General features: G+C 37.5%; 1 protein-coding gene across 4 annotated transcripts in view; it reads left to right on the top strand.

The window, feature by feature from the left end:
* ME2 (malic enzyme 2) overlaps positions 1–12,945 on the top strand; it is an 80,075-nt gene that overhangs the window by 42,214 nt on the left and 24,916 nt on the right. For all 4 annotated transcript variants that reach the window (XM_037508501.2, XM_054694041.1, XM_054694043.1 and 1 more), the window contains exons 3-9: positions 1,236–1,369; positions 6,112–6,261; positions 8,648–8,723; positions 9,830–9,991; positions 10,302–10,405; positions 12,519–12,628; positions 12,724–12,821. In XM_037508501.2, the coding sequence (XP_037364398.1) occupies positions 1,236–1,369; positions 6,112–6,261; positions 8,648–8,723; positions 9,830–9,991; positions 10,302–10,405; positions 12,519–12,628; positions 12,724–12,821 (834 nt within the window). The remainder of the gene's footprint in view (positions 1–1,235; positions 1,370–6,111; positions 6,262–8,647; positions 8,724–9,829; positions 9,992–10,301; positions 10,406–12,518; positions 12,629–12,723; positions 12,822–12,945) is intronic.

Below are 12,945 nucleotides of genomic sequence, written 5' to 3'. Positions count from 1 at the left end.
CAGCCTCTGCAGCACAAGTTTGATCCCCAGCCTCTGGGCGAGGGTCCCACATGGTGCGCAGACCTCTCCTGCCGTGCCCGCTGCTCCCCTCAGCAGTGTACTTGGTCAGTCTGCCTGTTCTGCTCCCCTCTCTGGCTCTGGTGAATTCTCTCACCCTCCCGTGCTTCTGACTGTACCCAGTGCTTATATAAATAAATAAATAAATCTTAAAAAAAAAAAAAGACACAGGCTATTTTTTTAATTTGCAATATTTTATTTACCTTACCATCTATTGCTTAGACATGCTATGTATTTTCATATTTTTAAATAATTTTTTTGTGGTAACATTATGTAAGTTTCAAGTGTGCAGCATTATATTCAATATGTAACATGTCACATCGTGATCATCACCAGCATCTAGTTCCCATCTATTACCAGGCAGTTGACCCTGTTTGGCCATTTCACCTGATCTCTTAGCCTCTTTCCCTTCTGGTAACCACCTGTCTGTTCTCTGTATCAAAATGCTTGTTTTTGTTTTGCTTATTCCTTTGTTTTATGTCTTTATGTCCCACATATACGTGAAATCACACCATGTTTTGGCCTACTCTACCTGACCTTGTTTAATTTTTTTCTTAAGTGTCTTTGTTTTCTTTCCCCTTCATCTAGTCAGCCTCACTCCTTGCTAGCAGGGGTAGCCTCTGTTACCATTTTGGTTTATGTTCCTTCAAACGATATTCTGTTGATTTCATTTCTAATATATACGTGTATGATTTGTACTCTGTAGGGTTTTATAAAATAAGTTAACAGTGAAATGTTTTTTGATTTGCAACTTTATATTAACTTTTGGGGAGACCTTCCTAATACAAGCTTAGAGATGTATGTAGGTTCCTTAACTATTCCATTGGTGACTTTTTAGTAAGTTTATAGCCAAGAAAACTAGAAACAGTGTGTCAACTAATCTCTTTATGTATGAATATTTCTCTAGGATAGCTGTGTAGAAGTAGGATTGCTTTATTGAGTTGTTGCTCAAAAAGCCTACACCAAGCTACATTCCAAACAGTGTTATTCATGAGTAACTCTTACCATACATATCCTCACCAATACTAGATATGATCATCCTATAAATTTTTGATAGTCTAGACAAAAATGTTATGTTAATTTTTTAATTGGCATTTAAATTACATCTTGTAGTACAGCATAAATGCCACCTCACTAAGTAACAGTTTTTTATTTCTCCTTTTGTTTTGTTTTTTTAGGGAATGGCATTTACATTACAGGAACGACAAATGCTTGGTCTTCAAGGACTTCTACCTCCCAAAATAGAGACACAAGATATTCAAGCCTTACGATTCCATAGAAATGTGAAAAAATTGAATGGCCCTTTGGAAAAGTAAGAGTTGACTAGATGTTTAGTTTTTAGTTTTTTTTTTTTTTTTTTAAGATTTATTTATTTATTTATATAAGCACTGGGTACAGTCAGAAGCGCGGGAGAATGAGAGAATTCACCAGAGCCAGAGCAAGGAACAGAACAGGCAAAAGGACAGAAGTACACTGCTGAGGGGAGCAGCGGGCGGCAGGAGAGGTCTTTGTGCCATGTGGGACCCTCGCCCGGTGACCGAGGATCGAACCTGTGCTGCAGAGGCTGCGGACAGCTTCGCAACCCAGCGCTCAACCGCTGCGCCACCGGGGAGGCCCTGGATGTTTAGTTTTTACTAGTGCTCCAATCAGAAAATTTGGGCACATTGTGATTATTATGGTATGAAAAAGATACAGTATCATAATGGAGTTTATGCTTTAGTTAGTTAATTAATTAATTAATTAATTTTTTTTTTTTAAGATTTATTTTGTTTTATTTATTTATTTATTTATTTATTTATTTATGCAAGCACTGGGTACAGTCAGAAGAGCGGGAGTGTGAGAGAATTCACCAGAGCCAGAGCGGGGAGCAGAGCAGGCAGAAGGACCAAAGTACACTGCTGAGGGGAGCAGCGGGCGGCAGGAGAGGTCTGCGCGCCATGTGGGACCCTCCTCCTGTGGCCGGGGAGCAGCCGGGGATCGAACCGGTGCTGCAGAGGCTGCGGGGAGCTTCGCAACCCAGCGCTCAACCGCTGCGCCACCGGGGAGGCCCAGTTAATTTATTTTTATGCTTATGCTTCCTTCACTTTAGTCAACACTTCACTTGGCTCACTATTAAAAACTTAGCAAAATTTGACTGTTTATGCTTAAAATTACAGAGCATTTCAGCTTTGAATTGAATGCTTGAAGCAAAGGCTGACAACTAATTTGCAGTCATTCTGTTGAGCAACTATTATTGATCATCTACTTTGTGTGTGCTAACTATATTAGCCACTGAAGATATAAAATTGGTAATGGATTTAATGTCTACCTATCTAATCTGGAACTGAAACTGTAACTGAAACTATGCCAGGCAAGCTAGAATGTATGGCCCCCCGTTAACACTGCCTTCTAGGAGCTCATCAACAGATAGTTATATATTATGACTGTCACTGTACCACTCTGTACCACCCAATGCAGAACAGCGAGGAAAAGGTATATGCAGAGCATATTCTGAAGGCATGAAGAGGGACACCTATCTCAACTTGGGGAATCAATTAAAACTTCTGGGAGGAGGTGCTGACTGAGCTAAATTTCAAACAGTATGTTGTAAGTAGCAGGCAAAATGAGAAAGAAGGGCAAGGGATGCTGGATAAAGAGATCAGTCTTAATACAGGATTAAAATTCCCTAAGGTTTGTTAGGTATAGGAGATTGTTATTAGGGATTGGTGACAGTAATATCTTTGATGGGGCAAAAGGGAGAATACAATAGATTGAGAAATAAATGGGAGGGGAGGAAATGTAAACACTGTAAGTTTAGGTAAGAGGTGAGAGAACAGTGAGTAAAGCAGAACAGGGGGGTAAGAGGGTGTATTTCAGGCTAGAAGGTGAAAACACTTATAGTTGTGAGGCATGAGCTTAGGACATGAGTAATTGATAGACCAAGATCCTAGAGAGGAAGAAAGTGTAGAGTCAAGTGCAGTGGTAGAAAAGCTGGACTTGAACAAGAGAAAAGAACAGCTTACTTTCTCAGCTAATATTCTTAGGCCTAAATTATGTAGGTTATGGAGCAGAGATGGAAAGACCTCATCATACCTGCTGTGATGTAGAATATGAATACTATGGCTAAGATTCACAAGGGTCAGGTTTGAATAGAATTGGTGAAGAGAGTGATATGTTTGAAAAAGCCACTTAACCAGGAGGTGAAACTGAGCAGGACCTGTTAAAGGGATGAGAGTAAGCCCTAAAGGCCTAGTGTCCTGTCATGCTGTATTAAGGCCATCTCTGCCCAACCATGTTACTTTTCAACAGAAAAGGTGAAATGTAACATTGATTCAACTTTGAAATTGGCTGGAGTTACAAAGATGCTACATTAAGTCCTTCAGTTAGTAAGCATTCAGGGCCTTCTGTGTCAGGCAGTATTCAAATCTCTGGAACTGCAAAAGTGAACAAGTCCAGCCCTTGCTACAGTTCACAGGTGGAAAAGGCAGACTGGGGAAGGGTAGTGCAGTGGTGAAGATATTAGGAGGGTTCTTAAATGGTAACAATGAGAAGTTTATTCAGAGCCAGAGACTTGATCCTGGGATCCAGAGTAGAGAAAAAAAGAGGAGCCAGAAGGGAGCCAACAAAGTGGAAGAAAATGAAGCCATCAAGGAGTGAAAGATCCCTCTAGACCTATCAAGCAAGGGCACTATGGAGCTCACCAAAGAGTGGTGGGTTGTGATCAGAGCATGACATGAACGTGAAAGTGCTATCACGGAGCCCAGGGATTTGCACAACTTCCTGCTGTCACAGGCCTGATGGTTTGTCTGTTCTTCTCTAAACATTGCTGCTTGTTTCACAAAGCTGTTCTGCCTTATAGCCCAGTTGTTAGTTTTCTTCCCAATATTAAGAAGAAATCACCCTCCATTCATTTATTTATTTATTTATTTGTTTATTTGAGATTTATTTATTTATTTATACAAGCACTGTGTACAGTCAGAAGCACAGGAGGGTGAGAGAATTCACTAGAGCCAGAGCGGGGAACAGAACAGGCAGACAGACGAAATACACTGCTGAGGGGAGCAGCGGGCGGCAGGAGAGGTCTGCGCGCCATGTGGGACCATCCTCCGGTGGCCTGGGAGCAGCCAGGGATTGAACCAGCGCTGCAGAGGCTGCGGGCAGCTTTGTAGCCCAGCGCTCAACCACTGCGCCACCAGGGGAGTCCTTTTATTTATTTATTAAAGATTTACTTATTCATACAAGAAGTTGGGTGCAGGCCCGAGGCAAGGGAGGGTGAGAGAATTCACCAGAGACAGATCGGGGATCAGAACAGACAAACAGACCGAAATATACTGCTGAGGGGAGCTAGTGGGTGAGACAGGAGAGGTCTGCCATGCCATGTGGGTTTTTCCCTGGCCAGCCGGGAATCGAACCAGCGCTGCTAAAGCTGCGGACAGCACCACAGGGCTGTGCTCAACCCGCTGCACCACTGGGGAGGCCCAAAATCACCTTCCTCTTAATTTCTCCCTATTAATATTATTTTCTGGCCACAGTAGCTATATAAAAAATATTATTCCTCTTATGAATGAAATTATATTTATTCACAAAATATTTACATTCCAGCTAGAGTCCTTTTTTTTTTTTTTTTGCTAGTTCCTGGAAATATAGAAGTATATAAGGCCATAGTCCTTGCTTGTGATACCCTCTAGGCTGGAGGGGAGACAAAAAGTGAAGAAGTAGAGTGAGAGTGACAAAAGAGGGAGTAGGGTGTTATGGGATCTGGTAACAGGAAAATCTGATGTGTAGATGTATGTGTGGTAGGGGAGGGCAATAGTCAGAAATGGACCCCCAGAGAGTGGGTACCATCTGGGCTACATTCAGGGAGTGCATGAGTGTTAGACTGGCAGAATAGAGACTGTTCCAGGCAGAGGGTGCATCGTGGGCAGGGATGCCAAAGTAAGAGAATTCAAGTAAGTTCAGTATGAAAGAGATGAAACTAGAAAGTAGGCTGAGGTCTTATTAGCTATTTTAAGAACTTAACCTCATTTTACTGGGATTTGGAAACCATTTAAAGAGAATAGAAATGATCAGAGTTTAAGTTTTTAAATTAATTGAACAGTTTAGCAAAATTGTGTGTATAAAGGCTGGACAGTTCTTGAGGTAATCCATGTGAGCAATGGTGGTGGCTTGGACTGAGTGCAGGTAGAGGGAAGAACTATCAATATATGTTTGAAAGATATTTAGCAGGTATATTCTGAAGGACTTGGTGATTTTTATTTAATTTTTTTATTAGAATAGCCTTTATTCTTAGACCAATACAAGAAGTATAAAACAATCAACTATTTGTGAGCATTAAAGCAAAAAATCTAAATATTAATAACTAAATCCAACAATTAATTTCTAAAATGTCTTCAAGGACTTGGTGATTTCAGATTGGGGTTAGAAGTAGGTAGGAGAGGAAGAAATCGGAAACAGATCAGTGATTCCCATTTGGTCAGATGATGATAACAGGAAGAGAAACAAGCTTGGGGAAAGCTGAGTCAGTTTTAGACATTTAATTCAAGTGATTACTGGTTTTTCAAGCCAGCATTTCCCTGTTTTACAAACTTCATTCTTTAAAAGCCATTATGCATATATTTATTTGAATTGATCATTTGTGCCCTGGATAGTTCTTAGTCTACCTGCAAGCTTAAGGATAGATCCCTTGAGTTCATACCTTGAGTGACTGACTCATAGTAATTTGTAAGTACTTAATTTTATCTTACTTATTTAAATGTCTGTCTTCATGAACATCAGTTCCTTAAGAGTAGACCCTCGTGGGCCCTGGTACAGAGCCTGACTCACAGTAAGGGCTCAGCTAGTATTCTAGCTGTTGTTCTATTGTTCTTTTCATCTTCATCATCATCTATTATACAAGTAAATTTTAATTTTTTTTTGAGTTTTTAGTCCTGAGTGTTAAATAGTGATAATTTAAGGTCTTGTTTTTCTGGAGCGGGGAGTTCTCAACTGTAGATGGTTAGCTATAACTGTTCAAAGGCCAAAATTTCAGGTGTAATGCTGCCTGATATAGACATTATGTACTGTGCTTAATTCCAGGTACATCTATATAATGGGAGTACAAGAACGAAATGAGAAATTGTTTTATAGAATTCTACAAGATGATATCGAAAGTTTAATGCCCATTGTGTATACGCCAACAGTTGGGCTTGCTTGCTCCCAGTATGGCCACATCTTTAGAAGACCTAGGTAAGTCTTATTTTTAAAAATACATTTGTAAGTGATTATTATGTAAGAAAAATACCACACCATAGCATTGACTCCATTTCTTTTTATGTGTTGTCGTCTTAATCTCATTTCCCATCTCACAAAAGCCTAATTTGGACAAAAAGCAATCAATAAAAATGCAGTATGTTCATATCTTTTATTTTTGTAGAAATAGCATTATTCATTCCTTTATGTTATTATGACTAGTAGAGTTATGATGCATTTTTTACCACAAAAAAAAAAAAAAAAATAGGTGCTCTTAATTCTGGTGGCAGATTCTCCAGAATTATCGTTGACATTTTTGGCAGTCTGGCCAAGTTTAAGAGATTGATTCTCATTTTTGGTCAGGTTTGATTTTTGTTATTTATTCCTTTTTATGAACTTGCACAAATTTTAATTTACAATAGGTCTAACCCCTCCAAATATTTTAAGTGGAAAGAGTCCTGGAATGGGCATTGACTCAAGTCCTTGCATAAGTGACTTTATCCCTCTGAGTCTGTTTTATAATTGTAGAATTGGGGTGCCAGTCCCTCTCACAGTGTGCTGAGGTCAGATGAGGAAACTGATGTGATGGTTCTTTGTAAATTTATAACCATTTTATAAAGGCTGTTTTCACTTTTGCATTTTCTTATTCCTCTAATCTATTATCATTTTATTCAATCACTACATCTTTCTCATGCCCTGCTTACATATTTTCATAAATGTAGGAATTCGGATAATGTATGATAGCTTTTATCTTTACTCTCCCCTCAGAGTCCAGTGACTTTCAAACTTTCATGTGCATACAAAACACCTGTGGGACTTATTTAAAATATTAATCCCTGTCCTTCCCATTCCCAAGAATCTGATGAAAAAAAGACAGGTCTGGAGATCAAGATTTTAATGAACACTATTGGTGTTAGTGTTGCAGGTATTCCCTGGAAGATACTTCCAACACCGTTTTATCCTATGTGTAGCCGTCAATTAATGCATCTAAAACATTTCTGTGGGGCCTCCCTGGTGGCACAGGGGTTAAAGACACAGCACTATCAAGCTTTCAGTAGCCACTGCAACATGAGTTCAATCCCCAGCCAGCGAGAAACCCACATGGCACAGCAGACCTCTCCTGTCTCACCTGCTGCTCCCCTCAGCAGTGTATTTCAGTAGATCCCTCTGTTCTGCTCCCCACTCTGTCTCTGGTGAATTCTCTCACCCCCTGCACCTCTGGCCTACACCACAGTTCTTGTATGCATAAATAAATAAATCTTAAAAAAAAAACCTAAAAAAAAATAAAATATTTCTATGATATAACCCAGCTGTTCAGCTCTTCTGTAATTTCTCTTTCAATTAGAACTGTGGTTTTCAGTCTAAATTAAAGGACAGAGGGAAATAAAACATACTCATGTCTGGGTATATAGCCCATATTGATGCTGATTCACTTAGCCCAAAGCTGGACTCAGGTGCTGGTGTTTCATGGAAGCTCCCACTGTCGTTCTGATGTGCACCCCGATTTGAGAACTGCTGAAGAGCATGACTTTTGGGTGAGGGCACATACTGTGTATCATTTATGCAGTATGCTCTAGTAGCATTTTGTTTGCTTTGTTTTTTTGCATAGAAGACAGTCTTTAAATCTTGGGTGATTAATTGATCTAAACTATAGGTCTGTTAAATCAGAATCTCTGGGAATGGGACCGTGGCATTTTAAAAAAATTAGTCAGATGATTCTGTTAGGCACTGATTGTTGAGAAACTGTTTAAACTGATTTGAGCTAGGATGGTACTGCCAAAGTTTCGATACCAATGAGAAATTGAATGAATCTTGAAGCCATTGGGAACCTGTTGGCTCTTTCCCTGACCTATTTTCTAAAATCTATGATTGTCCCTTCCTCTTCCTCTCCTGCCTTCTTTCCTTTGAAATCTGGATCTATTATCTCAATTGGCTAGCAATACAATGTGTTCCAAATAACTTTTGTTTTTTTTCCTAATGCATCAAGGGTTTCCCTGCTCCTTCAGATTTCAAATTTTCAGTCTCACCGAATTTAAACAGCAGTTTACTTAACCTTATACTGTCCTGCATTAGTGGTTTACCTTTGTATCACTTTTTACTGAAGGTGTATTGAGTTTATTTGAACAGGAGATGTGGGTACATTTGTCTTAGGTAAAATGATCATATCATTTAGTAACCTTTGTTCAGCTACTATGTCACAAATGCACCTACTGTTTGAGGTACTTGAAATGTTTGAAAAATAAACCAGTATCACTTAGCTAAATCTGCTTGGAAATTATACTGTGTCGTGATGTTTTATTAAAATATCAAAATATTCCAATTGTGAAGAAAACTTAGAAAAAAAATTGTTGTGAAATGCAAAGGTGTTTTTGTTCTGTTGCAGGGGATTATTTATTTCAATCTCAGACAGAGGTCATGTTAGATCAATTGTGGATAACTGGCCAGAAAATCATGTTAAGGTACTAATAGCACAACCTTCCTTTTCACAATGTTTTTTCTTTCCTTGTAAGTTACCTCTTAACTACCAAGCGTAGTTTTTTATTATTATTATTATTGTTACTCTGATTAATTTTGCACATACAGATTTAATGCTTTGAGGAGATCACGGGAGTAATTACAAAATGGGTTTACTGGTACAAAGTTTGACTCTGGGGAAGAAATTGGAGCAAGTACAGAAGGTGAACCTGCTTACTGTCCACTACCTCTCAGAGGTGTCTCCTGACTTCTGTGTTATTCCTTTTCTACTTCAGTTAATGTTATTCTAGGCAGAAAAAATACATTAAGATGCCATAACAACTTTTATTCTGGTGGGAAGTAGAGAGGATTCGTTATGCCTTTTTTCTTATGAATATGAGCTAGATTAGATCCTTAAGCAAACTTAGCAGATAAAAACCTTGGTAATCTGGCTGTCTTTCATAAAATTACATGTAATGACTTACTTAAAATCTTCTGATAGGGTTTAGTGTTTATTATAGGCAGTAATCTCACTCGCCTTTATTATGTATGTCTTCTTCACCAAAATAATCTTTGATGACTACTCATTTAGTTACAATAAACTGAAAAAAATTGATGAAATAATTAAGCTCTCAGTGTCATCTTAAAACCTGGTAGGTAGGTATATTTTTTTATACTAGATCTTTTTTTCTTTCACCATTGCTAAGGGTTTTCTTGTTTCCCTTAGGTTATCATGTTGGATTAGCATGTTCTTTATTCCTAAACTCTTGTTTTTCTTGTGGTAATCTCATAAACAGAAGTTCATTCACCTCTCCCCTGTTTAGTCTTTCTGAGGATATTTAAGTTGATCCTGTAGTCAGAAGCATTTTATCCTAAACACCAAAGACATCAGGAAATAAAATCTAGTTAATTCTCTTTTTTTAAACATTCTAGATTCTAGAAAGAATTTTAAGAGTGCTTGTTTGGTTTACTTTGGAAATTAGTCAAGAAGTAATTTTATTTTTTAAAGTGAGAGTGAAAATACATGAAGAAAATCCTTTCTAAAAATGTTTTCTTCTCTGGTGTTCCATTTTTGACAACTTCTAATTTATATATTTTTTTTGTGATTAAGGCTGTTGTGGTGACTGATGGAGAGAGAATTCTGGGTCTTGGAGATCTGGGTGTCTATGGAATGGGAATTCCAGTAGGAAAACTTTGTTTGTACACAGCTTGTGCAGGAATACGACCTGATAGATGCCTGCCTGTTTGTATTGATGTAGGAACTGATAATCCAGTGAGTAAAATTGTTTTCCCCCTTTTATCCTCTCCCATATTGAAACACACACACACACATTTTTATTAATCCACTTTTGAAGATAATATGAGGGAAAAATTTATTATGTTGTCTTTGTCTTAAACTCCAAACTCCAATTTTAATATTTATACAAATAATAGTAAATTAAGCCTACTACAAGTTTCTTGATAAGTACAGTGAGCTTAAAATTCTCTTAATAATTTTTTAATTTTTCCTTTTTTGTTTCATAGTTATGTTTAAACTGGTTATATAAAAATACTTAATTTTTTACATTTGCTCTATTTTATAGGCACTCTTGAAAGATCCATTTTACATGGGCTTATATCAGAAAAGAGATCGCTCACAACGTTATGATGATCTAATTGATGAGTTTATGAAAGCCATTACTGACAGGTATTTAACAAAAATTTGAGACCATGAAGGCATCTTTAAAATAAAAGAGGAGCCACCATTGTGTTTTGTTTTCCTTTATCTCATGTGAAGATAGGTAGGGGGAGATGAAATATTTGAAAATGTGGGTTCTTTCCTGCTTGATTGGATATACTTACCCATGGTGATCCCCTGCATACTGTACCTTGCTTTCCTGAGTTACCTGGTATCTCAAGGGGAGTTAGCACCCATCACTCCTGTCTGGCACTCACTGTCCAGTTTTTTTCAGCCATTGACATTCAGGCTTACTCCCACCATTCCAGTCAAAGTCTTGTGCAACTTTCATGTTTTCTCTTGACTTTTGGTCTTTGTCCCTTTTTCTTATTTTTTTGCCATTTTCAGTGATTCTTGTTACCCTTTTATATTAAATGGGGATGAGTATATAGTTCTCTTTTGAGTCATGTAAGCTTTGACCTTTATACATGTGCTCCTAAGTCCATGAAAACCCAGTTACATGGTTCCAGCTGTCTCTGAGGTTTACATTTCTAGTAACTGGAATCTTCTATCTAAACATTCCATTGCTACTTCATATTCATGTCCAAGACAACTCCTTTTCTTCCCAAACAGCCTGTGTTCAATATATCCAACCTCTAATGATGGCAGTAACATTCAGCCTGTTGCCAAGCCTTTCATCTTGCTCCTAACTTTGACACTCTGCCCCTGTGCAGTCACTCCTTAAATCAAGTTGCTACTATCACTTAATTACCTCAGAAATATATCTCCTTTTTTCCATTGTCACAACCTTTCTACAGATGCTCATCTCTCTTCTGGATCCTTCTAAACCTTCTTCCAATTTCTCTTCCTTCTAGTTCATCTCCACCTTACTACTAGATTAATTTTTTAAAAATATGCACTTCATTGTGTCATTCTTTTGCTTCACATCTTTCAGTGTTTTCCTATTGCCATAACATAAAGTTCAAACTACCTTTATCATCTAGGTCTGTCCTCCCTTTTAAATTACTGATGACATAGAAGATACTAAAAATTTGTTCCTTTTCAGAATCAATGTTTATGTAAAACAGGACCTTTCATCTTTCCAGAAATTGCCATCTCCCCACCTTCTCTTCACTTCCCTGCCGTGGACAGTCAAATAGTTACCTTAGTTATCTAGGTTGCCTTGGCATTTATTTTAACACCTTTTTCTTCTTTCCCATTTTTCCTTGTTATCAAGGTCTGTTTGTTCATTCTCATGTCTCTTAATTGTTCCTTTCACTTCCTGTGGCTTTTACTTCAGATCTTTTTGTCCTCATATCATAGTAGCCTCCAAACTCCCTATCTTTCTCATCTCTCCCCACATCAGCATGTGCTACACATCACTGGCCTGCTTATCCTCCCTAAAGGGAGTTTTATGTGAATTCTTCCTTCTCTGAAGCTTTCTACATCAGATGCAAAATAGAGTCTCCATCCCTTGGTTTGAATTAATTCCCTATTCTTCCTTACTGAATCCAGTGTACCTTAACCAATATCTCCCTTGTCCTTTCTTATAAACCCTAAAATATATAGACATACTATTGAAAATGCAGGTTCAACAAAATAATGTCTTGCTTTTCTTTGACTACCTCATTATTTTTTGTTCCCTTTTTGGGCCCGATAAAGCCCCACCTCCTTTTTAAGCCTTCCCTTTTATCCCAGCTCACTTTTCTGACTGCTAATGAACTCATTTTATTTTTTACTCTCTTATTTAATATATACTTTCTTGTGTGGCTGCCTTAGCTGCTAATGTAATGAGAATATCCACATCTAATATATACTTTTTGATATCCATAGACTAATCCTCTACCTTCAAGGAAGTTGTTTAGTGCTTTTATGTATTGGGCACCCTCATGGGTACTTGGAAATAGTTTATAGAGATTGATAGTCTGTCAGCCTATCATAGTACTGCATACATTTTAAATACCCCATAAATTTTTTTGAGTAGTAATAGATATCTACATTTTGAGTCCAATCTTTTAGTCTCTGAAATTGCCAGATAGCTTTAAATGAACTAATAGATACGGTAAAGGCTATCAGGAATGTCAGGAAAACTGTTTAATAGCAGTATTTTCAATGTAATCATTATGGGTTTTACTATTTTTAGATATGGACAGAACACCCTTATTCAGTTTGAAGATTTTGGAAATCATAATGCATTCAGGTTCTTAAGAAAATATCGAGAAAAATATTGTACCTTCAATGATGATATTCAAGGTAAAGTAATGAGAAAACTTTAGGTTTTTTTATTATTACTTTGTAAGCATTTTTAATGAGCCTATTTTTTATTTTTAAAAATATTTTTCTTATAGGGACAGCTGCAGTAGCTCTAGCAGGACTTCTTGCAGCACAAAAGGTTATTGGTAAACCGATATCAGAACATAAAATCTTATTTCTTGGAGCAGGAGAGGTAAGTTTTTGTAAGCTTTATAGAATTTAAAATCAACACTCCTTTAGATTTGAAAAATGTGGTAGAATGTTGATATAGTAAAGAACATGACTTATGAATTTATTAAGATAGAGGATATGAATTC

The sequence above is a fragment of the Talpa occidentalis genome, unplaced genomic scaffold (genome assembly GCF_014898055.3).
Source record: "Talpa occidentalis isolate TD23 unplaced genomic scaffold, MPIMG_talOcc4v2.1 talOcc4.13, whole genome shotgun sequence".
Classification (NCBI taxonomy): domain Eukaryota; kingdom Metazoa; phylum Chordata; class Mammalia; order Eulipotyphla; family Talpidae; genus Talpa; species Talpa occidentalis.
The sequence above is the reverse complement of the archived record's forward strand: the minus strand, read 5'-3'. Positions and strand labels throughout refer to the sequence as shown.